We start from the raw sequence: 26,979 nt of genomic DNA on the forward strand, positions 1-26,979 counted from the left end.
TATTGGTGAGAAATGTAGCCCTGAACCCCATTCACCAAATATGTTTGGTCTTATTAATGTCCCGTCACCAGTAAAAAGTGTACATGCAGGTTATGCTGTTATATCGTCCCTACCAATATTAAGACCAAACCTACGCCCTTGAAATAATAATAATCAACTACGAGGTAAATTTTTTTAGCCTTTATTTTTTATACCATATCTATGATTCCACCCGACTCATTTGTCTGTTATGAAGAGAGTATGAAGGTGACGATTGCATACGGGACGGCAGTGGCGCAGTTCGTAGCTCGGGTTATCCTGGGACTGAAGGGTCAACGGTTCGATTTCCGGCTACGACTGCCCCCTGTCGAAGTGCCCGTGGACAAGGCATTGAACCCTAATTTGGCCAGCAGCACCTTTTATAGCAACAGCACCATTGGTGTGTGAATGTGTGCATGAAAGGGTAAATGTGGGCTAATGTAAAGCGCTTTGGGTATTGTAACAATGCAGATAAATGCGCTATATAAGTAATTACATATGAAACATTTATATTGCTAACTTTTGGGGATGCCTGTATGTCATCCATCAAACTGTAGCACTACGAATATTGTACATGTAATGTTTAGAGGACAAAGTTCAACAGCACAAGTTATTATTTGATAATTTTTGAGGTGGGTTGTAACGCGTTACATGTACTCCGTTACATTTACTTGAGTAACTTTTTGAGTAAAATGTAGTTCTAAGAGAAGTTTTACTAAGCCATACTTTTTACTTTTACTTGAGTAGATTTGTGAAGGAAAAACGCTACTCTTACTCATACTTTGGGCTACACAAAAGTTGTTACATTTTTCCTCTTTATTCTTCATTTTAGATTTTTTTTTTGCCAGTGATGCCAAAAGTAGCTCTACCAATTTCACCAATGTGATGTTGCAACAATAATCACATGACTCTATTATACCAATCAGACGCAAGCTTGCCGTTCTGTTATCACTCCAGACTCTTCAATTACGTGGCGTCTTTAAAGCACTGTAAAAAATGAAGTATTTGACATAGAACGCTGCCCTCAACATGACTTGAAAGTGCAGATTTTAAACTCTCTCCCAGTATTTATTTGGAACCGACTGACCTCGGAAAACCGGAGATATGATCCTTTTAATTTCACGATAGTAACTATGAAGGAACCATTCACTATTCAAACTAGTAACTATTTTATCCACTAGGGGGCACTCATGCTATTTGGTCAAATAATGCTTCATTTCTGTCATTTTTTTCTCTCGCCGGAATGCAATGACTTTTTTTTTGTTTTTTTTTTGTATTTCTTTGGCTTAATGTGGTTATGTAATGGCTTATTGTACAGTATCATTGTAACAACAGTTCATATAGATAACTTTGTGCTGAATTTAAAAAAATATATATTTAATATTATATATATTTATATATATTTTTTTTTCATAATTGGATATTTGTTTTTAAAGAAGAGTATCAAACAAGACATTCTAGTTTCCACAGACACAAAGAATATGATTTTTGGAAGGACAATTGGCAATTTTATTTATAAACAGACCACTTATCGTATTCATTTCTATAATTTCAAACTAACAAACTCGTTTAGACATTTTGTAATACAATTTGCATAGATCCCGTACATGTGTGCACAGTTGCCAACATGAGCAGCGTCCCTACAATCAATCACTTGGAGCGCTTGATTTAGCATTAATGGTATTTGTAATGACATTGGCATCTACTTGCATTGCAATCACATTTCATGCTTCCCCTCAACTGGCTTCCTTGTTAACTAGGATTGAGCCAAGCAGCAATGAGCGCTATCTGCTCAGCCTTGTGATACGCTTTATCTTCCTGCACTTTCATTTTATGAACAAGAAAATTGCCTTTAAAAATGCCTGGTGCCTTATTACTTTTGAGCCAATTAATTTCATGACAAGTAATTCCTTTTATGACAGCAAGGAGAGAAAAAAATAATCTGAAAGAATAACTGACAAGGAAGGACAAGCACACCGGGGAAGAATGTCAAGAGACTTGAATGCAGGAAAATTATTTCAGAGTGCATAAATAAAACCTTAATTCCATCATAGTTTGAACGTAAGTGAAAGTTTAGAGGAGACGTAGTTTGATGACAGCTTGCCCTAAAAGCGTCCACCGTAATCATGAACTAGGCTCCTTGCCTCTATGTTCTTTGAATTGGAACGGATAGGGTGACCTACATTCTTCTCCCTTTATATTAGAGGTGCTGGTTATACACTCAAACACTGTTAATGTCATTATTGCTTAACCAATTATCCTGTCTATAGTTCCATAAATATTTTTCTCTTTTCTATATTGACGTGTTGTCTAATAGACAGTTTTAATACCTTCACATACCTTAGTGTCATCCACTCCTGTATGTTACTTTTATCTTGTCTTTGCTATTAAATACAAATTAAATCAATCTATATGTTGTTTTATATGCCATTTACAGTGGGGCAAATAAGTATTTAGTCACCCGCTAATTGTACAAGTTCTCCTACTTGAAAATATTAGAGAGGCCTGTAATTGTCAACATGGGTAAACCTCAACCATGAGAGACAGAATGTGGAAAAAAAAAACAGAAAATCACATTGTTTGATTTTTAAAGAATGTATTTGCAAATCACGGTGGAAAATAAGTATTTGGTCAATACCAAAAGTTCATCTCAATACTTTGTTATGTACCCTTTGTTGGCAATAACGGTGGCCAAACGTTTTCTGTAACTCTTCACAAGCTTTTCACACACTGTTGCTGGTATTTAGGCCCATTCCTAAACAATTCCTGACAATTACAGGCCTCTTTAATCTTCTCAAGTAGGAGAAATTGCACAATTGGTGGTTGACTAAATACTTATTTGCCCCACTGTACACTGTGGCACTTCCATTACCGAGTCATCAGGGAGATTATTTGAATGCAGCTCAAAAACATAGGGTGCGTTTATAAATATGGACTAATGTAAACAAAGGCAAAGCGAGACTTGGCCAGCTGACCAGCGTCATGCTGGCACTATCGTAAGTGGCGGGGATGGCGTATGGTGCTCAGCTGGGCGTCTGAGCACTCACCACAGGAGGTGTCAAAAGAATTGGACTGTGCTGCATTTTTACACCCATTTAAGTGTTCAGCTTTACCATAAATTAGGCCAATAGCAGAGCAATGAGATAAGGGAGGCAATGACGGAGAGCATTTAGAGACTTACATACGGATTGTTTTTCTGAGACTGTTGGTTTGCAAAGTGTTTTTTGTTTTTTTCTCAAGTCTTAATAATGTTGATTATAAAGAACCAGCAATGAAACGTATATAAAAGTTGACAGTACTAGTATTATAAGAAGGTTCATATCGCACAATTCAGATTTTTTGTCATATCTACTTTTTTGGCTTGCCCGTTCAGACTACCTTTGTTCATGTAGCCCGTTCAAGTATTACGCTTTCGCACTAATTCGCTTCCAACATGCGCTGCGCAAACTGACCCACATGCATGGCGTGACGCACACACATACGGTCAGTTTGCACAGATCCACGGCCACGTAAGCAATGTTTAATATTTCTAATTTGGCGCACAGAAAGAAAACCGAGCTTTCCCAGGCTTGTTGTTTTTTGTTTTTCTGTTTTTTTCTCATTTTGTTTTTTTAAGACTGTGGTCAAGCCCACCTCCTGCCTAAAAGTCAAGCTCAAGCTAGGCGCTAACGGTACTCCACAGCTCTATCGCTGCCGGTCTCCCTGACTCTCTCGATCTTTGCTGACGTAATTGCTGCATGAATTCCTTTTTGGGAGATTTGAGAATTCAGATCGCCGCCACATTTTGAAAAATGCGGGCCAAATCAGTTTTAAAACCACATAAGAACGTCACCTAGATCAGATTTGAAATGGTCTACTTTTATGCGACTTGTCCCGTTCAGACCGTTAAGTTAAGGCCGTGGGCCACTTTGACTGGGTCAAGTCACCCACAGCATTTCTGGTGTTAATGCCTCACTCGAGTCAGAAAAACGTGACAAAATCGGATTCGTGCATAAAGACTTGCAGTCTGAACCTAGCCTATAGCTAGTGCTAAGTTGTAAGTGGCATAGCTATAAAGCTTCATATGAGGTTAAAAATTTTTCTGCACACATTTTTCATGTTTATATTACTAAGCATTGGTAATATGGATGTTCTTTTGAGGTTTATTCTGAGCACCAGCACTGTATCGATGCAATATAGCTTTTTAATGGAGTTACAATTTATATCTTCCCAAGTTGACTTTATATATTTGTGCAAATAATGTGAATGTGAACAGCAAGAATGATGTCTTTATTGCTTAATGCAAACAGGTAGCCACAAATTGATGTTATCACTGTAAGCCTTCAAGTACATGAATTTCAAATCAAAATAAAATGAGTCTTCTCTCCTGCAGACAATAGATGGCATACAAAAATTTCTTAGAAAAAAGGAGGGGCATGGTATGAAGTGGTGGGGAGTCTAATACTTCAATTCTCTGTAGATTATTACTTCTTGTCGCCTCAGAGGACTCCCCCTTCCTATTATAATCTTTCCCACAGTTATGCTGCTTTCCCCAGTCTAATTCTCTCTTCTTACAATTTGCCTTGTGCTTTCATCTGAAACCCGTGCCTAGCTGCAGGTGAGATGAATTGATAGTGTTTTAATTTTGGAAAACATAGCACCAGCCCTCTGTTGCCAACATGTTCTGTGCCTACAGTACATAACTATGGCCACTAGTTTGGCTGTGAAATCACTGCAATGCTGACTATTCAGTCACGTTGAATGGTGATCATGGTTCTGTAACTACACTTCATGGGCTGCCAAGTGCCAACTGTCTGCAATTAGTTTGTCTGTAATTCTAAATGACAACTTGCAAGTGAATGACATTGTAACATCATTTTTTACCACTAAGATGCTTTTTGCACATAGTTTGGTTGAATGTTTGTCAGCTTACTTAGTAAGCTAAAAAAAAAAGTTACGTCAGTAACTAGTAGATAATGAATGTTTGAAAGGTGAAGCGATTTTGTTTCAACTGATTACAACGTACTAGGCAAATATGCTGCAGTAACACATTAAGCTGCTATTGTGTTAGAAATATTTTTTTAGATACTGTAGTTCTACTCATATAGTAATATGTAATGTGTTTTTTGTCAGCAAATAAACTAAATGTACCATTTACAAACACAGCTCCTCATAGGTAAAGTATGACATTAAAACAAACGGAGCATAAACTCTTGATTTCTTTCGACATCATTTTTGGGTTGCTAAAAAGAAACTCTGCATTGTTATCAAGTGCTTCCCGTTTTATTAGCCAGATGCCTAATGGACTTTTAAAGCATATTATGGCGTCTAACACAAATCTTGTTCATTAGTTTTTCCAAAGAAAGTAGTTGCACAGCAGCTAAACTGGCAAGTTTCTCAAAAATAACAATCATTAAAAAGAAAAAGAAAAAAAAAAAAAAACCAAGAGCAGTGCTACAATAAATTTTTATTATATCATATTGATTTAAAAAATAACTTCTGAAGTTGTATGGACAAAATGAATGAGGTAGACTTCTGCAGTTGTGGATGAAGTACTCACTTTTTTACCTAAGTAAAAGTACAGATACAGGGGCAAAAAAATTACGTAAGTAAAAGTACAAGTATCTAAGAAAACATTTACTCAGGTAAAAGTACAGAAGTACTTGTTTTAAAATTTACTTTACGAGTAAAAAGTAAACGTTTTTTTCTCCCAACGCAATGATATATACAGTGCAGGGTGTCCAAAAAAATGCATACACCCTTTTGCAGCTGATAACTTGACATGTTCACATTTGAACTGAATTTTCATACTTCCAATAGCATTTTAAAATGAATTTTCTTTCCTTCAAAGTTTAGTCTGTCTGCCATTATTGATTCAATGGATTTATTTTACATAAAATCTATAGACAATTTGGTTACTAACTTCTAAAGAGTGTACCTGTATACATATTTTTTGGCACTCTGTATATTTATATATAAGTTTAACAAGCTCAAAAACTCCACAACTAAAGTAAATAATATCTCCTGGCAAAACGATTAGTGAAAAGCTTAATGGTGGATTGCAAGCAACCATCAGGTGCATACCCCCACTTCCTGTAAAAAAAATGTGCAGCACCCATACAAGCGCGCTGCTCTCACTGTTGGTTTTTATCCACCAATATCTTGTTCACCTCCCCAATCTTGCTTGTAATCTTATTGCTGCCTCTAGTGCTCAATTACGGTATAGTTGTATGGGGCTTATCGATTGTTCCGGAGGCTATCAATTCACACTGAGAAACAAAACGAACAAAACTGATTTGTAACTCAGGCAACAATTTGAAAAGTATTGGAGTAATAGTACAGATATGTGCTGTAAAATGTAATGGCATAAAAGTTAAAAGTACCACTTCATATTTGTACTCAAGTACAGGTACACAAAAAATGTACTTAAGTATAGTAACGAAGTACTTTTACTTTGTAACATTCCACCGCTGGACTTCTGCAACATTTTTTGTTGCAGAATTTGCATTGTACAGTTTATATTCACTCGACATATTCTCCTAAATAGGGTGCATTATTTTTGTTACCAATGTAATAAATACAGCGGTATGAAAAACTATCTGAATCTGAAATCACCATCAAATGCGATCTGAGCTTTGTCAAAATCAAACAGATGAAAAAACAGTTTCTGCTTTAACTAAAACCACCCAACATTTATGGGTTTTCATATTTAAATGAAGATAGTATGCAAACAATGACAGAAGGGGGAAAATAAGTAAGTGAGGCATCACATTTAATATTTTGTTTGGTAAAAAAGAGTTATGCTTCCGCGTCAGACCTGCGCCGTCAAGGAAGCCCAGATTTACGACCCTCCGCCATGGCCTAACGTGCTCCTATTAAATTTTCTAACCTAGTGTTACGTCGACGCATATTACGTGGCGGAAATGGACTGTGACCGCTCAGACTGTTGTTTCCGGTTCAGCGTGAAATCACCGCCATTGTCAAACATGATATTGATACACGCAAAAATGGACCAAGCCGACGAGAGTATCAATGAAGAGCAAGTATGACAACTTCTACAATGTCTCGTCAAGACATTATGAAGATTACCAAATGGCAAGTCATTCGTGGGAGGAGATTGCTGATAATACGGAGCTGGAGGTCAGCCTGCGATTGAATAAAAAAATGAAAGGACCACCGAGACAAGTATGTGGGTGTTCGGAATCGAATGGCCACACAAAGCGGTGACCCAGTCGGCCAAAAACTGCCAGCTTTTTATCACTTTGTCGTATTTTTGGTTGGTGCACTTCATCATTTATTGTGTACATATGTTTGCTGTGCGTCTGTGACTTATTTACGTGTCACACTTCAAGTATATAAGGAATAAAGCTCAGGTTTAGAGTCAAAAGATTTGTTTTGATGTTTAATTAAAAAAAAAAAAACGGTTAACACTCGATACATAGTCACTGAATGACAGTGCTTTTATGATAACGTTAACATCAAGGCTTCCAACGCAGTTTGGGAAGTTCCATAGCCGCCAGAAATCTACTATGACTTCCCACTGGCTGGTTGTAGGATACAGCAAACAAATCGGGCTGGAGGGCTTTGCAGACCTTGGACGCGGTGTTTGATGCCAGTTTGAAGCTAGCCGCCAAGGCTTGCTGGTTTCCACCCGAGGCTAGAACTCTGTGCAGCATCGAAAGTCGGCCAGACCGCCTCGAAACCGTCTTCTGCGTCGCCTGTGCCTCAACATTTGTATGATCAACATTTATTCAATGTTGATGAGCTGAAGATCCACATTCAAGCGTTCCATCTTGCATTGTTTATTTTTTTCTCCGTTAAACTAGACTACAAGAAGTCAACAAGCATGCCCCAAAACCATACAAACATAACGCCTCACCCCTCTAGTGGCTTGGCAGTGAATTACAGAGCAACGCGTTCCCTCACCGCAGAACTATCGAATGCTCATTGACGCCGTAGTCACTTCGCTGTCACCGCAACGCAGGAGCAGAACTCAAGCTTTAGTCTCCTTAGGCAGAGGGTTCACTTACTTATTTTTCCCCTGTCTGTCATTGTTTGCATGCTATCCTCATTAAAATATGAAAACCTATAACTTTTTGGGTGGTTTTTAGTTAAAGCAGACACTGTTTAACATATGTGTGATTTGACAAAGATAAAGTCACATTTAATGGTGATTTTATGCATAAATATGAGAAATTACAAAAGGTTCAGATACTTTTTCATACCACTCTATAGTAACTGATCACATTAACAATATTTTTGTAGACCATCACCTCACTCTATTATGTATGTGGGAGGTTGCATGCATGCCTATTCACTGTTTGCCTTTTAGCGCCAACACAAAACAAACATTGGATCCATAATTTGGAGATTATGATCAGGCTTGAATATATTTTAAAAAATGAAATCAAATTTGTTTTTTACTAATGTTTTGTGTGATTTGCCCTTGAGGCTCTTAAGAGGAAGGATGCTGTTAGTTCCGTAATCTAAAAAAAAAAAAAAAAAAGAGCGGGGGTGGTTGAAAAAACAGAGAGAGCCTAATTATACTGAGAATGTGCTCAAGCATTTATGGGCTCATGAAAAGATAAAGCATGTGCACACATTCTGAGTGTATAAAATGGTAATGTACGCTTATAAAGTTTGATTGTAAAGCAGCCTAAAAGCAAACAAACTGGAGGCGAAAACATGGCTGGAAAGGACAAAAATTGCTAGATGAAGTAAATTGCACTTGAGATCTTTGCAAGTTTCCACAAGCAAAGTTTCTTCAAGGACTTCACTTGCAGCCAAGACACGTACAGTAAAGCAAGTTAATGCGGATTAAGATCGGCGCACAGTCACTACTGAAATGTTCCAAAAGGCAGAGAGTGATAATGTAGTGCTGGAGAGGACTCTGCGCTAACACTGATAAATGTTTTCACCAGGCGGTCCGCCATTAGTGTCAGAGCAAGTTACAGCCACAAGAGCAGACAAACAGGAAATGGAGAGAGAATGGCTGTAAATAATTGATAAGGCTGACCCTTTGTGATTCATATTCTGTGGCGGAGGATCAAAGTGCGAGCCTCCCACTTTGACATTGAGCCCGAGTGCAGGAGTCAAAGCCATTACCTTCTCTGGCAATGCTTCTTGTGTTTGTATTAAAAATGCAGTAATTCTTGCGCCTCAATCTGGACGAACACTAGCTGGCACTCCAGGGCACTGACAGTATTGCGGCTGGAAGGTTACCTAACAGGAAAACTCAGTAAAGCCAAGTTGAAGCCATTTTGTTCCCGTCAACTTGATGAAGTTCTATCATGCACTCAGGTGTAAAATCATGCTTGTTTTGGACCTCTTGCTTCTTTTAGGTGTGATGAATATTTTAGAAGTTGAATGCCTTCAATGCTAATCCCAGAGTGATTTTGATATGCTTCTGTTGGGATTATCCTGTTAAAACAACTAATGCGTTTCCTGTAAATGTTCTGTGAATTGTGGATTAAAGGTCTTTTCACACTAGCATCAGCCCAGTGTGAAGAGCAGTCCACTGCAAGCGCAAAACTGGAGGAGCCACGTAGCCTTATGTAGACGCTGTCAGAAAGTGAAAACGGCAAGCATATATAGAGTTGTACCTCTATTTATGAAATTAATTGGTTCTGGAAGTAGTTTCTTAACTAGAAAATTCTGTAAATAGGGACACCTTTTCCATGTAAATGCCCTAATCCGTTCCAAGCCCCCCCAAATTTTGACAGAAATATTTTATAATGGATAAAATTTCATCAAAACATGTAACAAATACATGCTAGAATTAGATTATTGCACAATAAACATAACAATCTGAGTTTAGCATAATGAGAAAAAAACAATAATCGATCATTAGATCCTCATATATTTTTATTATTTATACCGTTTAAGGCTAAACTATTAATTAAAAACTAAGGTATTTCAATTTATCTTTAAGTGCATTTAATGATTTTTTGAAACTTCAATTTTAGCAAGCCAAAATGAATATTATTGCAAGCATAAACACGTGTCTTTCGTTTTACATTACCTAAAATTTATTCTGCAAGGGATTCAAAATTTGTAATCCCATTACTCGATTATTCGAATTAACTAATCAATAGAGTAATTGATTATTTAAATAATCGATTGCCACAGCCCTAGCTGGCGTACACACATACACATACAGTAGAGGTCCCTCTTAGCCAATTAAATGCCAGGAATGCTAAGCAAGACGTTGTTGAGACGTTCTTACGTAGAGGTACCACTGTAGTCCCAAGCACCAATGCGTTTATGTTTCAATTGTTGCACAAGAAAACAGCGACTATTCCTATTTCAAGGAGTAGGTGGCATTATAATAGCCATGTAAAGAGTTTTACTAATTTTGGTGAGAAGGTGAATAGGTTTTTTTGTTGTTCCTTAACTCATTCACTCCCAGCCATTTTCACCGGTGCAACCCCCTTCGCTCCCGGCCGTTTTACTGGATTTTGACTGATTTTGCAAGGCCCACAGAAAATTCTGTTCTATTGCTATATACGTAAACATGGAACCCACCAAAAAAAGACTAGACTATCTTCTTTCAGCAGTAAAAAAAATAGTTCATATCTTTTTCCATTCTTTAGAAAGCAGCATTAAAAAATAGCTTAGTTTGAGCAATTTTCCAATTTCTGATGAAAAAAACAGAGAAATTGAGCTTTTTGTGTAAGCATACATTTCAAACATAACTTTGACTTAAATATAGCTATTTTTTTGCTTTAGTTACATCCCAAACATCTGAAAAATGTTTTCCTTTTACAAAATAACATAAACAACAAGACAAATAGAGCTTTTGATAGCAAAGTAACAATTTATTTACACATAACTAACTGAGAGATGACGCTGTTGGGGCCGCGACATGTGGGGTAAACTTTTCCCTCATCGCCGCCTGTCTCTGCTCGGCGAGCAGCACGGACTCAACGGCATCGTCCGCTGCACTGGTGGTCCCGGTCGTACTGCTCGGTGGTCCAATGCCTAGCATCCCGGGCGTCCTCCCGGTTGTTCTGCTCGGTCGTCCGCCGCCTGGCATCCTGGACGTCCATTCGGTCGTCTTCCGCCAGCGCCCCAGCCGTTCGCTCCGTTGAATCAGGTTGCGGGTCTTACTTGCTAAGTTGAATCAGAACCCAGAGATGTCTCTTTTGAAAAAAAAAAAAAAAAACACGTAAAAGACGTATAAATACGTCTTTGGGACACTGAAACAATAAAAAGTATTTATACGTTTTTGGGAGCAAATGAGTTAATTACATTCCAACACAAACTCACATTTGAGGTACCTTTTAGCTTAGCAAGGAGATGTATGAGAGTAATTTTTCAAGTGTCTCAGAGCTCGCAAAACTTTTTTAAAAAGCACATATTTAAAGGTTTCGTCAGCCGTGATTTGCATATATCCGTCCCTGACACAGCCTGATAGCACAGATATGTACGCCTGACCCTCTGCTATTGGATGCATTGTTGATGTCAGCGGGGCAGTGCTGTGAAAATAGAGACTTGTTCTATTTTGAGCCCCGCCACTCAGTGAAAATTTACTCAACGACCGCCGCTGCAATTTTTCCGAGAAGTCCCCTCCCACACACACAATGAATGGGTTGCCGGCCGCTGAACCCTTCACACGAGGCTGCTGCTAGTTCAAACTGCCTGAAGACAACAAGTATCAGCGTTACCTGAACTGCTACTTCTGGAATAAAAACACTTTTTAACTTTAGAAAATTGCTTTGTCTTTGACCGTGAGCTGGTGGTTAACATGTTATATGATCTTCCACTATTTAAAAAAAAATACTCAATGAAATCCATTACATACTTTGAGCTTCGAACAAATCCTTCAATACATGTTATATTTGTCTTACTGCTACTCTGTGTAGACTGTACATTCTTTCGAGTCAATTTGTTAACTTTGAATGGATGCCCAGTTAACTGAAAACTTTGAAATGAAATTATTTTCATAATAAATATCTCCCCAAGGTTTTCATACTTATGTCTAATTTCGGGAAGGCTGTATTTTAAATCTCACAGAATACAGTATCTCCATTAAAATCTCAATTTCGCCAATTTAGTTTTCATAAATTCATGGATGTAAAAATAAAGATGGCAGTTATTATCCAGCGTAATGTGTCTGTAGAGCTGTTAGTTAGTTAGTTAGTTAGTTAGTTAGTTAGTTAGTTAGTTAGTTAGTTAGTTGAAATTTGCATATTTTAAAGCGACACACACAACCTGTGCTTAACCATGACAAATCACTCTACAATCTGAGTTACTTCTGTCAATTAGGAATTACCTCTGTCAATTAATACAGATAAATAGCCTCAGCACTGTGAAGGCCAGGTGCATCAATATGACAGTGTCGCACTTTTGTCGAAGCTTGTCCAGTCTATTGATTGGATTTCCACTGGCTGCATTATCCGATTATGATGGCCTCTGACCACACAAGCTTACTTGGGAGGTTCTGTCAGATGGTAAGGTAGATATGTAACCCAACTCTTCCTCCTGGGACGTTTGAATGTTCACATTCTTGATATCGCCTCTTACTTCCTGCCACCAGAGACCTCATATAGATCCAACGGCATCATCCCTCTACAACTCGTACCAGATTTCAATCAAAGTTTGATTGCAACGCAATACCATTTGGGGGGAGGAAAAACTCCCACTTTAATAACGTGCTTTTGACCTTAAAGTACATCAATGCAGCTTTTCCTTGAGGATATCTTGCATGTAGTAATCATTTCTTGTTGTTGTTGTCATCTTTTCAACTCCACAAAAACAACTATCTGTTGTGTATCAAGGTCTGTGGCTTTGCAAAAGGACAATTCAGCGAGCTTGGGATGGAGTCCATTGTGTGCAGCTCATCTTTGTGCAATGGCTGTCTACTAAAAGCTGAGATAGCTGTCTGAAGGATCGGCCAGCGCTGCTTTAACTGATCCTCTCTTTCTCACTCTGCCCGCGGCACTCCATGTGTCGGAGGCATTGATCGCCATTGAATTGGATTGCGCTGGGCCTGATTACTGATGACAGTGTGTGTCGGGTCACGTGGGACCACAGAAGCTTCTTGTGCCAACAAGTCAGAGCCAGCTCAAAGCATTCGGATGTAGGATTTACTCACTGGAATTACATGTGTCAGTGTTTGTTAAACAGAGTACAACAGGCTCATGCAAACACTCACTGGTCACAAAATTATATTTACTTAACAGCAATTAAATACTAAGAAAATCTGCCGTTCATTATCAATCATAGGGAAAATCGACTTTCCCAGTTGTGTTTTGTCAACTGCTCTCCTTTCAAAGTTAGCAAAGCTGCAGGGTTGCCAGATCGGAAATGCAGACACTGTAAAACAGCGGTCTCAAACCGACTCCACAAAGGGCCGCAGTGGGTCCTGGTTTTTGTTCCAACAGATCCAGCACAAACAGTTCAACCAATGAGGTTTCTACTAACATAAGCAGCACCTGATTGCAATCAACTGATTACACTTGTAAGAAACCAGATTGGTGAAAAGGTATTTGTCTCGTTTGGTTGGAATGAAATCCAGTACCCCCTGCGGCCCTTTGAGGACCGGTTTGAGACCACTGCTGTAAAATATGGCCATTCAATGAAAACCAGCCCAAATTAATTTCTCCCGTTCAAGATAAGGTGTTTCCATTATACAACTCTATATATCATATTTTTCTAATAGGCACACTTCAAATCCTTTGTTTTTCAGAAGTTACATGCAATTCCTAGCCCATTGCATGTAACTTATGAAAAATTAAAGGATTTTAAGTGTGCCTTTTTTAGTCAGAAAATTATGGTACATAGAGTTTTATGATGGAAACATTGAAAATTATTAAAGCAAATATGCTGCTGTAAGCAAGTAACATAGCTGAAATTCAAGGTGTAGACATACAAGTTTAACTGTTAAAACTAATCAACGCAATTACCTCCGAAACCACAGAATTTCATCAAAAGTACCCCAGATTTTATCAATCCGCCCAATGCATTTCTCTCCAGCCCCAAGTATTTGAAAATAGCTCAATTTGGCGGGAATCTGACCAAACTGGCAACACATCAAATATGATGTTTGCTTCCTGTTTGCAATCCTATTAACTTTCCTTGCCTCATGGTGTGTACACGTTGAATAGCGGCCTTCATCTTTCCTACAGAAGTGAACAAAAAGCCTTTGCTCTGAGGACAATGAAGTGCTGGCCCACCGTGCCAGCGACGGGCCAATAAAAAGCATAATTGGATATGTCAATCAAACATTGGTGCAGTGTGGGAGGACTGAGATGTGGGAGTGGGCCAGACCACAGAATTAGTGGGAAGGACAGAAGAAACTCTGCACAGCATCACATATTTCCTTTTGTCCATGTGGTGGTAGCTCATGGGTTGTCTATTGTTGTGTCTAAGGATGGGAGTTGATAAGATTTTTACGATTCCTATTCCATTATCGATATTGCTTAACGATTCGATTCTTTATCGATTCCCTTATGGATTCTAATTTGGACTAACGGACTCTATGAGGTTCTGGGTTCAATATGTTTTATGGTTCATTCACTTCATGGTGTCGGTTAGAACACAAGGAGCGGAGAGTGGAGTTGGTCTTTGGCACTTTTAATCCAACTTGGCAACAGGCACAACTATATACAGGCAATGGCACTTGATATGACAATCACTCAATGAGCAGATGAAAGCATGCGTGGAAAGATGTTGATGTATTGTATGTGTGTGGAAAAAGACTGGAATGTGTGGGTATATGTGTGGTTCTGAAAGGAAAGAAAATTACATCATATTAATGCTGATGCAATAAACAATGCAAATTGACTGTAAAGCAGTCAATAACTCACACACATCACTCGCACATTATAATGACACAAAGATGGGGAGGCGCGCACAACCCGGAAGCACGCTGCGTGCACGCGTGGTCGTCTTGGCCATAAAAGTGGCGAAAACTAAGCACTTTACACTCATATGGTTGTACAACATCATTTTAAGATGCTAAACTAACACATTCTCTCTTAACACAAATGTGCAAAGCGATATAATGTAAAAACGCTCTCCTCGATGCAGCGAGAACGAGTAGGAGCAACCTGCCGACTTAACAGTAAAAACACGAAACGGTTGCGCTGATAATGGTTGTACCTTATCATAAGAACGTTATGGCATGAAGAGGAAATACTTACATTTGTTCATGGACGCACACAGATTACTTCCTCTAAAAGGTGCTCGAAATGCGCATCTTACGCCAATTCTCGGTCCCAAGATACACAGCGCGCATGACGTAGGACAATAACAGGAAACTGACTGGTTGCCATGGGAACGGACGCATACCCATGGAATCTTTCTATCAGGAGTATGAAAATTACTAATAAAATCGTTTAGGATTATTTTAGATGCATAAATGTTATACTTTTCTTATAGAGTATTCGACGAGGAATACGATAGACCCATTAATAGACTTTTTTGGGAAAAATCACCATTTCTTTAAGTAGTCTAATGAACAATGACTTGGCCAGTGAAAATCTTTGCAAATTCACTTGGCAACGACTCTCTCCAATTAACACTTGATGAGAGGTCTCTTCATGAGTATTGTGTGCCTTTGTTGTTATTTTGAGCCAGAATCACTGTATGAGCTGTATGTGATAAGGCAGTGCCTTATTGGCACTTGATCCAAAAAAATGATTCTGTGTTATTTTGATTTCACCATTAAAAATAGTGATGGAATATAGGCACTTTTTCCCTAACTTCATTTGAAGTTGCTCTCTTATTTTTAAAAGATTGTTTATTAGAAAACCCTGAAGTTGTTACATTTTTCAATATTAAAGTATCCAGTGGGGTATGACACTACAATTAGCCATAATATCTCCAGGGTATCTGTATCGGATTTTTGTTGTTGGACATTATCGGGATAACACTTACCGGTTAAAAAGTCATTATCGGACAACTCTACTTACAATTTGTGTGTGTGAAACTATCTGCAGTCGATCATGGGCATTAAATTAGTTTAAAGTGGCATTAAAAAGCATTAAATGAGATTTGCTGATACCTGTAGAAACCCTGTCAAAGTTGTTTTGTGTGTGTTCAAAGCCATTCTGAGACCTTAAAAAAACACATAACTTTAAAAAGCAGGTTGCTAAAACTATAGAGAAGAGAAAATAAAATGGTTACATTTTTATTCCAATAGAGGCTGATTTGACCGAAATTACAGTTTGACTTAGTTCTGTAATCCTTTTATGTGTCCATTGAGTTTGCATTAGCTAGGTCATGGGTGTCCAAACTTTTCCAAACAGGGCCACAGTGAGTACAGGTTTTCATTTCAAACTTTAAAAATGATACCTTTTCATCAATATGGTGTCTTAAGTGTAATCACTTGATTAGAGTCAGGTACAGCTGAAACATCATTAGTTAATATGTATGTCCTGGATCGGATGCAACAAAAACCTGATCCCACATCGGACCGGCTTGGACACCACGGAAGGGGCTTCCAAGGGCTCATGCTTTTTCTACTTTTTAGGTTTGAAGTACATTTACATCATGATATCTGTGAATTAAAGACTTTTTTTTTTCATATACGTTAGATAGGAAACTTCTTCAAATGATGGACTCTATCACAGTCTGCTGCAGTTCTCATCAAGGAGCAGATGGTTTTAATATCATATTAAATGATGAAATGAGAGGAGGGCCGCCTAATGGATTCTAATGGTTAAATATATTAAAGGTTGGCCTTATTAAATACTCTTGTAAGACCTAAGAGCGGTTAAGATTAAATAGGGGTCAGCAGGATTAAGTGTTATGTCATTTTGAATTGTGACGTGTACCTATATAGCAGTTTTATATTGTTCGGGTTTGCTTGGCGACAGTTAGCTGCTTAGAGACGGTGTCCCTCTGGATCAGTTAATAATGTGTGTCTGTCCCTTTTCCAAGCCTTTGTAATTTCTATTTTGTCATGAGAAACAGTTCCTCTGCTTCCGACTTCTAAAAGGAGGCTATTAAACAAAGCTTCCCAGTAGGGGATTAAAACAAATGGCACAGAAAACAGGTCGTTCCCTATCACCACCTGCCTCTTTAACATATTTTTCATGTAGCTCCCTCACATAATTGAATATGCAAGGTAGCACAATAATAACTCACTTGACAGCCCAAGAAAATGAGTGACTTTTAAGGTAACTGTGGGTAGCGATAGTGAAGTATAAGATGCAATAATTGTTTTTAAAGGCTTTGAAGCCAGCAAAATTGAGAGATGTATTATATTGTAAGGAACAGAGAATGAAAAAAAAAACTTTTTTTCTCTATTCTGCAGAGAGCACTACTCATTACATCCACTTCTGGCAGTCTATTTTCATCGTGTAACAGTGGTATAATGGAGAAAAAGAGCTGTCCCTCAGGTTTTCTGAGTAACCTGCCATCACGCCAGTGAAAGTCCTCCAAAGCCCTTAATTTAATTTCTAGCACCTTTTCTGAATGCAAATAGATAAAATCATATCCAAACTTCATCTATTTCTTGAAAGAAACATTGTTTTATCCATATAGTGTACTAGTTTGTTCACACTGCAGAAATAAAAGGAAAAATGGGAAAAAAATTGTACAGCAAAAAATGAGAGATTGCCAATATTTTGTATCTTTTATGTAAATGGAAATTCAATGGTAGGCTTCTATTACTACTAATAAAACGAACTTTTAGTTAGAGTACTTTGTACTATTATTACAAATGATTTTTGATTTAGCTATTTTATGACTTCTCCAGACTTAAAAGATGTAAAAGCTAATGAACAAGTTTATTTGGTAACACTTTACAGAATTTGGCAAGGGCGTCATAAAACTCTCATAAAATGCAGATAGGAAAATATAACTGGAGCAGACATGACATCAAAACGCAATTATGTTTGAATAAAGCACTTACCATAAAAATTCCCGTACGCCATGATTATGTGTCCTGAATCCCGCGTGTTCTCCTGTTTAAGTCTGATTCTAACGTGCACCTCCAAAAAATCCTGACCAGGCGTCACGCCATCGCAAATGCTCAATGTCGGCGTAGGGTCTACGCTGTTGCGCCGCCGTATCGCAGTGGATGCCCGCCTTTTATAGTACGTTTTATAGTATGCGCTGTTGTGACGTCACACGCAGAACATTATATTTCAGGTTTTTAGCGCGTCCGGTCTGCACGGTCCTCCCCGGACCAGTGCCTAACCTATCATTTGGACTGTCCTATTGATAATACGGGCCGTATCTGGCGCACTGACGTTCAGCGGGTGTGACTGCTCTGGTGATCTGGCGAGCTGAGGCTGGATCCGGCACGGAGTCACCTGCTCTTGGGGGAATGTCATAATGATGACATGATACTGTCATGACCATTAATGAATGCTTATGGCAAATGTCATTAAGTGTCATCTGGCAATTTTTTTCACTAACTCCATATATGTCCAATCCAAATCTTTTACATCCATTCAAAAGTGAGTCATTCAAAATTCTTCTGACGTCACTGTCAAATTAAGTTTTACCTTTTCATTTTCATACGTATGGAGCACCTGCATATAAGATGCATTAGTGCGTCATTGTACTGCATTTGTCATTTTGATCTTTATAATTTAACAGTATAATTATTGTTGCATTTATTAATTAATGTAGTATTTGGTGTATTGTTTTATTCACGGGTTTGATGAATGTGTGTTTTGAGCACTAAACAGGAGCCATTATGCTCCAACCAAATATCTGGTCATTAAGCACAACCAGAATTCATACATAACGTACAATGGATTATAAAGCGCACCGTCCATTTCGAGGAATTAGGATTTTAAGTGTGCCCTATAGTACAAAAATTACTGCAAATGCAATGTTGTTGAAAACAAGAAGTCATATTTGACATGATTTTACCCTTTATTTCCCCCTTCTTTTTCATCTCCAGGAGCAAGGGAAAGTAGGCGTGACCTTCAATATTGGGACAGTGGACATCAGTGTTAAGGAGCTGACTACAGCAGTAAATGATGGCAAATACCATTTGGTTCGATTCACCAGGAATGGCGGCAACGCCACCTTACAAGTGGACAACTGGCCGATCAATGAGCACTTTCCTTCAGGTACTGTCTTCCAATACCGTATCATTTCTTCATGGTTTCATGGAGTATTGTAATTTTTAAATCACTGGACACCACCTATTTCTTTTAAATAATGGGAACCAACAAATAACTAAAGTTGGCTTGTGACGGAGGACTACTCTTTACATGAATTGAAAATATGTCTTAAGTATACTTTTGGGTTGTACGGTCTCAAGTTTTATCTCAAGCATTGGCAGTGCGACATGTAACCACATTACTTCAGGAACAGGACTGAATGCCAATATGTTTTTAGAATGGGGCCAACAAGATATTAGTAGATCGTAGCGGTGACCTTTTGGCCAGAGAAAGGTGCTAATCTCAAAGGAAACTGCAGAATATAAATAGAGTCAATATACAGTAGCACATTCCATCCATAGGGGTTTGTCTTTCCTATGATTAGGAACTCTGCTAGCTGGGTTAAAATGAGATAGTAGAGGAGAGTAAAAACACGTTGAGTTCTCCTTAACAAACCATCATATGAAATTGGGACGACATTGTGACGTGTTACCTAGCACACAAGTCCTTGTTGATTCTGCTCTGTCTTCAAACCATTTTTGGCTTGACAACACTTGAGAAATGACAAGGGAAATGTGACAAGATCTTTTGTTCCAAAAATGAATGCCCTGAAGAAGCAAGCAATCAAGTTGTTTTGTACTGATTTGTAGCCAGTCAGCAAAGACAGCCGAACAACTAGGATGATGACACATGCCTTTGATGTTGGTTTATGTACAGTACAGTAGATGTGTAATCAGGGATAAAATCTTTGTCTTTTACGAGGCATTCGTCATGGCTTAAGACCTCTGAAGAGCAAGAGTTGAGGCCATCAAAAGTTGGGATGAAAACTAAATGCAATCAGTTATAGATTTTCACCAAGGTCAAGTAATCATATTTTAGATCAGCACTTAACTGAACAGCTTGACAGATGCCTATCAACAGTGTAACTGTGTTTTTTAACTACTTCTTTCCTTTTCTGGGTCTAACGTTAGACAGGTTTAACACTGCAGGTTTATATGCCCAATTTTGATTTAGTGTCTATTCCCATGTTTTACTGTGTGTTTACAAGAGTAGTTCAAGTGGTGCATGTTTAAAAAAAATTACACTTCCATTTATCACCAAACAGTCACAATATGGAGCTAATGATGTACATTGTACAGTGGTGTGATACATTATCTGAACCTTTTGGTATTTCTCACATTCCTGCATAAAATCACGATCAAATGTGATACGAACTTTGTCAAAATCACATAGATGAAAAACAGTAAAACAGTGTCAAACAGTGTCTGCTTAAAATAAAACCACCCAAACATTTATAGGTTTTCATATCTTAATGAGGATATTATGCAAACAAGGACAGAAGGAGGAAAAATAAGTAAGTGAAACATCACATTTAACATTTTGTGCCCCCCTTTGGCAGCAAAAACTTCAACCGACGCTTCCTTTAGCTGCAGATCAGTCTGGCACATCGATCAGGCCTAATCTTGGCCCATTCTTTTCCACAAAACTGTTGTAGTTCAGTCAGATTCCTGGGATTTCTGGCATGAATCGCTGTCTTTGTCTTTCCACAGCATCTCAATACTGTTCAAGTCTGAACTTTGACCTGGCCCTCCAGAACATGCATTTTGTTCTTCTGAAGCCATTCTGAAGTTGGTTTACTTTGGTGTTTTGGATCATTGTCTTGTTGCAGCATCCCTCCTCTTTTTAGCTTCAACTGTCTGACAGACGGCCTCAGGTTTTCCTGCAAAACATCCTGATAAACTTTTGACTTCATTTTCCCATTAATGATTGGAAGTTGTCCAGGCCTTGAGGTAGCAAAACAGCCCCAAATCATGATGCTCCCTCCACCATGCTTCACGGTGGGGATAAGATGTTGCTGTTGGTGAGCTGTTCCATTTTCCTCCACACATGACATTGTGTGTTACTCCCAAACAATTCAACTTTGGTTTCATCAGTCGACAAAATATTTTGCCAAAACGTCTGTGGAATGTCCAAGTGCTTTTTTGCGAACATTAAACGAGCAACAATGTTTTTTTGAGACAGCAGTGGCTTCCTCCTTGGAGGCCTCCCATGAATACCATTCTTGGCCATAGTTTTACATATAGTTGATGTGTGCACAGAGATATTGCACTGTGCCACTGATTTCTGGAAGTCTTTAGTAGACACTCTAGGGTTCTTTTTTTTAGCTCTCTGAGTGTTCTGCGCTGAACTCTTGGCATCATCTTTGATGGACAGCCACTCCTTGGGAGAGAAGCAACAGTGCCAACTCTCTCCATTTGAAGACACCTTCTCTGATGAACATCCAGACTTTTAGAGATGGTTTTGTATCCTTTCCCAGCTTTATACAAATCAACAATCCTTGATCGCAGCTCTTTAGACAGCTCTATTGACCGAGCCATGATGCACATCAGACAATGCTTCTCATCAAGACAATTCTCTACCAGGTGTGTGTTTTATAGTGGGCAGAGCAGCTTTAAAGCACTCATCAGTGATTGGGCACACACCTGACTTAAAATGTTTGGTGAAAATTGGTTTCAATTGCTCTTTAAGTCTCCTTAGGCAGAGGGTTCACTTACTTAATTTCCCCCCTTCTGTCATTTCTTTGAATGCTATCCTCATTAAAATATGAAAACCTATAAATGTTTGGGTGGTTTTAGTTAAAGCAGACACCGTTTTTACATCTGTGTGATTTTGACAAAGATCATATCACATTTGATGTTGATTTTATGTTGATGTTGATTTTATGCAGAAATGTGACAAATTCCAAAAGCTTCAGATATTTTTTCATACCACTATATATTAAAGTTAAATACTATTTGAACCTCCTTATCAAGAAGCAGTTAACAGAGACATTTTTCTCAAGTGGTGCACCTTGGCATTCAAAGGCAGAACAGATTACGTCTCAGCATTGGAATGCTTCTGTGAAATGTTGAACAAGTTTGAGCAAAATTTAAATTGAGTCGGTGCATGTATTGAAGAACGAAGCTTTACTTTTTTCCATAATGTTCCTCTGAAAGAAAGAAAAGCAAGAAATGGATGTAAAAACCAATCCTAATGTAACGCCAAGAGTAAATATATATATTTTTCCTTTTTAAATTTGTGTTTCATCTCTATTCCTGTAATCTCAGCATGCCTACAGCAATTTCCCAGTTGCATGCCATGACCACCAACTGGGCCTCATCCTCCCCTAGCGTGACCTGGCACACTGTATGTAGTTTGGTTCAGTGCCATGCAGGTGATGTTAATCTCTTCTGTCTCTCACTTTCTTTTTGCCATTGGCTGTCCTTCGCCTTTCTTCGAACATACAAATATAGAATGGCTTAGGTACAATCATGCAGCACAAGGTTTTCCTTTCATGATGTAGACCATTCAGTGATGTATAAACTAGGGGTCGAACAGATTAGTGGACTACGCTAGGCTAGAATAACTTATTTCCTTACTACTTAGGTGTCTGTTGCTGTTGCAGGACTAAACCACTTGTTGTAGAATTTTGAGCAATTCTTTCAAACTAGATTTGAACCCAGGTCAGTCCATCTGACAGACCTGCACACTGGCACCAAAGGTTTCGTTCGTAAACATTATTTGTGTTTGCCATTCATTTGTCAGAGCCATTTGACCCCCACCGTCATCTTAATTACCTCAAAGTGCTCTTTGCACCAATGCGTAATGGTTGTTTTCGACCCCCTCAATGTTCAGATAATTCAGAGAGGTTGATTTTTGGCCATCTGGTTTGCACAAAGAAAGACACTGTAAAGACTTTTTCTACTCTTTCAAATCATTCAAGTTCTCGATTGATACTATTCTCATTTTCTCTCCACCTGAATGCATTCTAATTCATTTTCTTTCTTTGACACAGGTCATTTGTGGAACATTTAGTGCTTTGTAATTTCACAGTCAATGATTGAGTCTGTGTCTTTTCTTTACCTTATGTTAAAGCTCTCATGAGTAATTACATGTGCGATGCAGCATCATCGACTGATTCCTCACATTCTTTGTGTTTAACGTGAAGGTAGCTGGGTGTTGGGATTGCTCGATAAACAGTTACCACATCAGGGCCTGCTTACGCTCCCTGCTCGGGAATAGGGGACGGAGGTGTCGGTTGATTGCTTTGCAGACGAAACTGTTTATAATCCTGCTGGGCTGGTGTTAATTGGGCATTTTAACAGCATGTGTTTAAAGCGGATTCATCAGAGGTCGCAAATGCTCTGATCAGATTTGTATGGTTTGTTTCGGACATTAGATTTTGTTTATTTAGTAGTCAGTAAAGTCTGTGCAAGAGAATATTGAATACACCCCAACCAAAAAAACTAAACAAAAACGATAATACACTTACAAAGGGCGCTAATGGAAATGAATTAGATATGTTCAGGTCTATTGTATTGTGTATTAACATGAGTAGATCCGGAAGTTATAGTCTGGGTTGACAGGTTGCTAATACATTCGTGATATAGCCAATTTGAAATGCGGCTGTGATTTGATGTTTTAAATACCATTATTGTACATGGGAAATTCACAGTAGAGATTTTACAAATAGCATGTTTACAAACCGGACACCATTTAAAGAATGCTTACAAGCTGTAGAGTATACAAATTAATTATAATAATAGTAACAGAATATGTAGGTGGCATGGTGGATGACTGGTTAGCACAAACACCATACAGTTCTGATATCAAGGGTTCAACCCCGGGCTCTGGCCTTCCTGTATGGAGTTGCATGTCCGCTCTCATTTTTAAAAAACAAAATACAGTGATCCCTAGCAACTTTACGCTTCAAAATTCGCGCCCACAGTCCATCACACATTTTTTTTCAATTAAAAAAAAAAAAAAATACAGATGAAATGTCCCGAGCCGTTCGCGTAGTCTCACTCTCGCTCCCTCCCTCCCTTTACCTGCTCTTTGTTCGTCACTCCAGCACTGCACTGGAGTTCCTTATTAAAGCTAACAATGTTCACAGATCACGAGCTTCAAAAGCGCCGCATGCGTCAATCATTATTTAAATTGTTAAACAGTTGCTGTGGCAACTCATTGCATGTAAGTGAGAGGATTTGACTAGACTCACTCAATAAAGTGTTGCGAGCGCTGCTTTGGAACAGACAAGCTCTGCTACAGGACTGTCTCAGGAAATTAGAATACACAATATTCTAATTTCCTGACTGTCTCAGGAAATTAGAATATTGTGTATTCTAATTTCCTGAGACAGTCCTGTATATATACACAGGACTGTCTCAAAAAATTAGAATATTGTGTATTCTAATTTCCTGAGACAGTCCAGTATATAGTATATGTATATATAGTATATATACACAGTATATACATTTTTTTAAATTATACTTTGGGAAAAAAGTAAAAAAACGGGTCTTATATGTATCTCTTTCCAATGCAAAATCTAAAAAAATAAATTTAACACACACAAAAAACAGAAAAAAACATATTTTTTGTTTTTTGTGGGGGATGGTGCGCTACTTCGCGGTTTTTCACTTATGGCGGCGGGTTCTGGTACCCATTAACCGTGAAAAACGAGGCATCACTGTTTATTTATTTATTTAACAGGCATCTTTCACACAGTACTGTTTACTTTAGTCACAACCAACATGACCACAGGCACAGTTCATTGAGAAGGTTCCAGTTTCCTTATACAACACTCCAAATTCAGATTACACTTTTTTTTTTTTAGCTCACATGGGTATGATTTATCTTACTTGCCCTCCATGTTTATCAGTTATTTGCACTTGTTATAAGAACCTTATTATAATATAATACAACCCATAGTAAAAGGTACATGTGGACCTATTCACAACACACTGATTTCCACGCAAGGACTGTTTCACAATGTTGTTTGTTTTCAAATATTAAACATTTCATTTCTAAAATGTATCCTCATAGCGAGAGGAAAAAGAGATTTGGCTTGTCTGAGACACAATCAAAGACTAATATCTCCAAGAACCTTCATCACTTCACTGTTACTGGAATGGGTAGATGATGAAGTTAATTCACCCAATGTCTTTGGTCATGTCAGATTGACATGTTTGTACAGCGAAATTATAGGCAGAGAAACAACATGTCATTGAAAAATAAATAATGTGTTAAAACCTAAAGAAGAGAAAGGGCTTGAGAAGTGAATCAAAAGACACATTATGTTGCAGAACAAAGTTATTTAGCTGAGATGTGCAAGGGCAGCTGATTGCACAGAAAGCAGAAAGTGAATAGCAGAGAGCAAATAAATATGTGAAGCACAGCGGGATGACTGCAGAATGGGAATAGAGAAAAATGCGGAGCATTGCCAGAGAAAGTCAAGGTATCGTTAAAATAAGGTATGGTTGGGTGTTATGATGTGTTTATATAACCACAGGCGGCAAATAATCTAACTTTAGACAGGACCACAGTTCATCAAATGTGCTCATCATCCCCAAATGGACAGAATGCCTGGGGCCTGTCACACAGGCCATTTTTCACCATTTTGATGCACTCTAGTGTTGTGATGGAACCCCAGTGAGATTAGTGTGGCAAGATAGAAAACAACCCAATGCATGGCGGTTTTCAGTCATCTAAATTTGGTAGAATGATTTTTTTTTTTTAAAATAATAAAATAAATAAATGCACCAAGATTTGAATCAAATGAAATCCTCTCGTATAATCTCTAATATCAAACAGAAGCTGTTCATATTTCAAACATATTGCATGGTTGACTTAGTCAGGACAGACTTTCACTCTAAATTTATTTTTTTGTTTTTGACTTTTCTGTAGTTGCATGTGAAGAAGAAAAAAAAAATCAATTCTGAAAACTATTGCTGACTTAAGTGATTGCTTTTGGACTTCAGTATAATATTCCTCTGAAGCTCAACTTTTCACAGTGAATATTTTAAATTTTTTACATGACATTAGAAAGAAACCCTTGAAAACCTGAATACGAGACTACCTTTATACTACATAGTTGTGCAATCTTTATGAGTAGCATTTACTCTCCTCAACAGACCACTTTACAGGTTACATATATTCACAGGCTTTATTCTTCGCTCCTCTGTAACAAGTGCTCCTTTTATTGGTAAGGTCATCCATTCTTTAAACGACCAAATTGAATATCAAATAAGAAAACTAGAGAGATTGTTCTCATTAGTAAGACATTCATCGTGTGCCATATTCAATACAAGTGTAAGTGTCACGTCATTAATCTACTAGAACAATGTGGAGGGAAGTGTTATATGTGTATTATTGAAAATAAATAAAACACGATACAAAAGCATTCGCCGATTTCTTCCGATAGTGTGAAGATTAGCCCCTCCCCTATTCAGAAGTTAAATAAGGTAGCCTTTTTAATCCTTTCAAGGACATTGCTCACAAATGTGGACTGCTAGCTCAACATTTCTGATGATGCCTAAAGGGTTATAGAAACACTTGAGAAAAGAATCCTGATTTAGGTTATCGTCATTTTTGCATCTTTTTTGCACCGTCATAGTTTGTTATAAATGACAATGACACAAAATGGAGGGAGCCCAAGTAGCCCTGCCATACTGTAGATTTAATGACCTTTAGAGGTTGATTGCTTTCTAAATAATTCAGAAATGCCATTTTTAAAGAGCAAAGATGATTTGGCTGTCCACCATTTTTTTTTTTTTTGCTGGATATGCCCAAGGCAGAAATGGTTGTATTTTTATGCGGATCAAGATAAAGGTGTAGCTGCAAGAAATCGTGTTCATTATATTACATACTGTTCACGGGCATTGCTTTACCAATAGCAACACATTTATCTGGTTTCAGTTCACTTTTTTTCATGCAGCACCTTCCTGCCTGTTTACAGGCTGAGTGACAACATGGATCCATTCCTGTTTCTGCAGGCGAGGCCTGTCACAATAAATGCTGTATCGACTTATTGTATATATAAAATGGACAATGACCGTTCTTTATGACATAATGAATTACATGCATCATCTAAATT

The 26,979-nt window shown here is 38.1% G+C and overlaps 1 protein-coding gene across 13 annotated transcripts in view; it reads left to right on the forward strand.

Annotated features, from left to right (window-relative positions):
- The window catches only part of LOC130907420 (neurexin-3b), a 584,351-nt gene that overhangs the window by 478,482 nt on the left and 78,890 nt on the right, over nt 1-26,979 (forward strand). For all 13 annotated transcript variants that reach the window (XR_009061465.1, XM_057822469.1, XM_057822479.1 and 10 more), the window contains one exon: nt 18,863-19,034. Coding sequence is in view for 12 of the 13 variants with exons in the window: in XM_057822469.1 (XP_057678452.1) it covers nt 18,863-19,034 (172 nt within the window). In the remaining variant the exon portion in view is untranslated. The remainder of the gene's footprint in view (nt 1-18,862; nt 19,035-26,979) is intronic.

Source organism: Corythoichthys intestinalis, chromosome 19, assembly GCF_030265065.1.
Source record: "Corythoichthys intestinalis isolate RoL2023-P3 chromosome 19, ASM3026506v1, whole genome shotgun sequence".
Taxonomy (NCBI): domain Eukaryota; kingdom Metazoa; phylum Chordata; class Actinopteri; order Syngnathiformes; family Syngnathidae; genus Corythoichthys; species Corythoichthys intestinalis.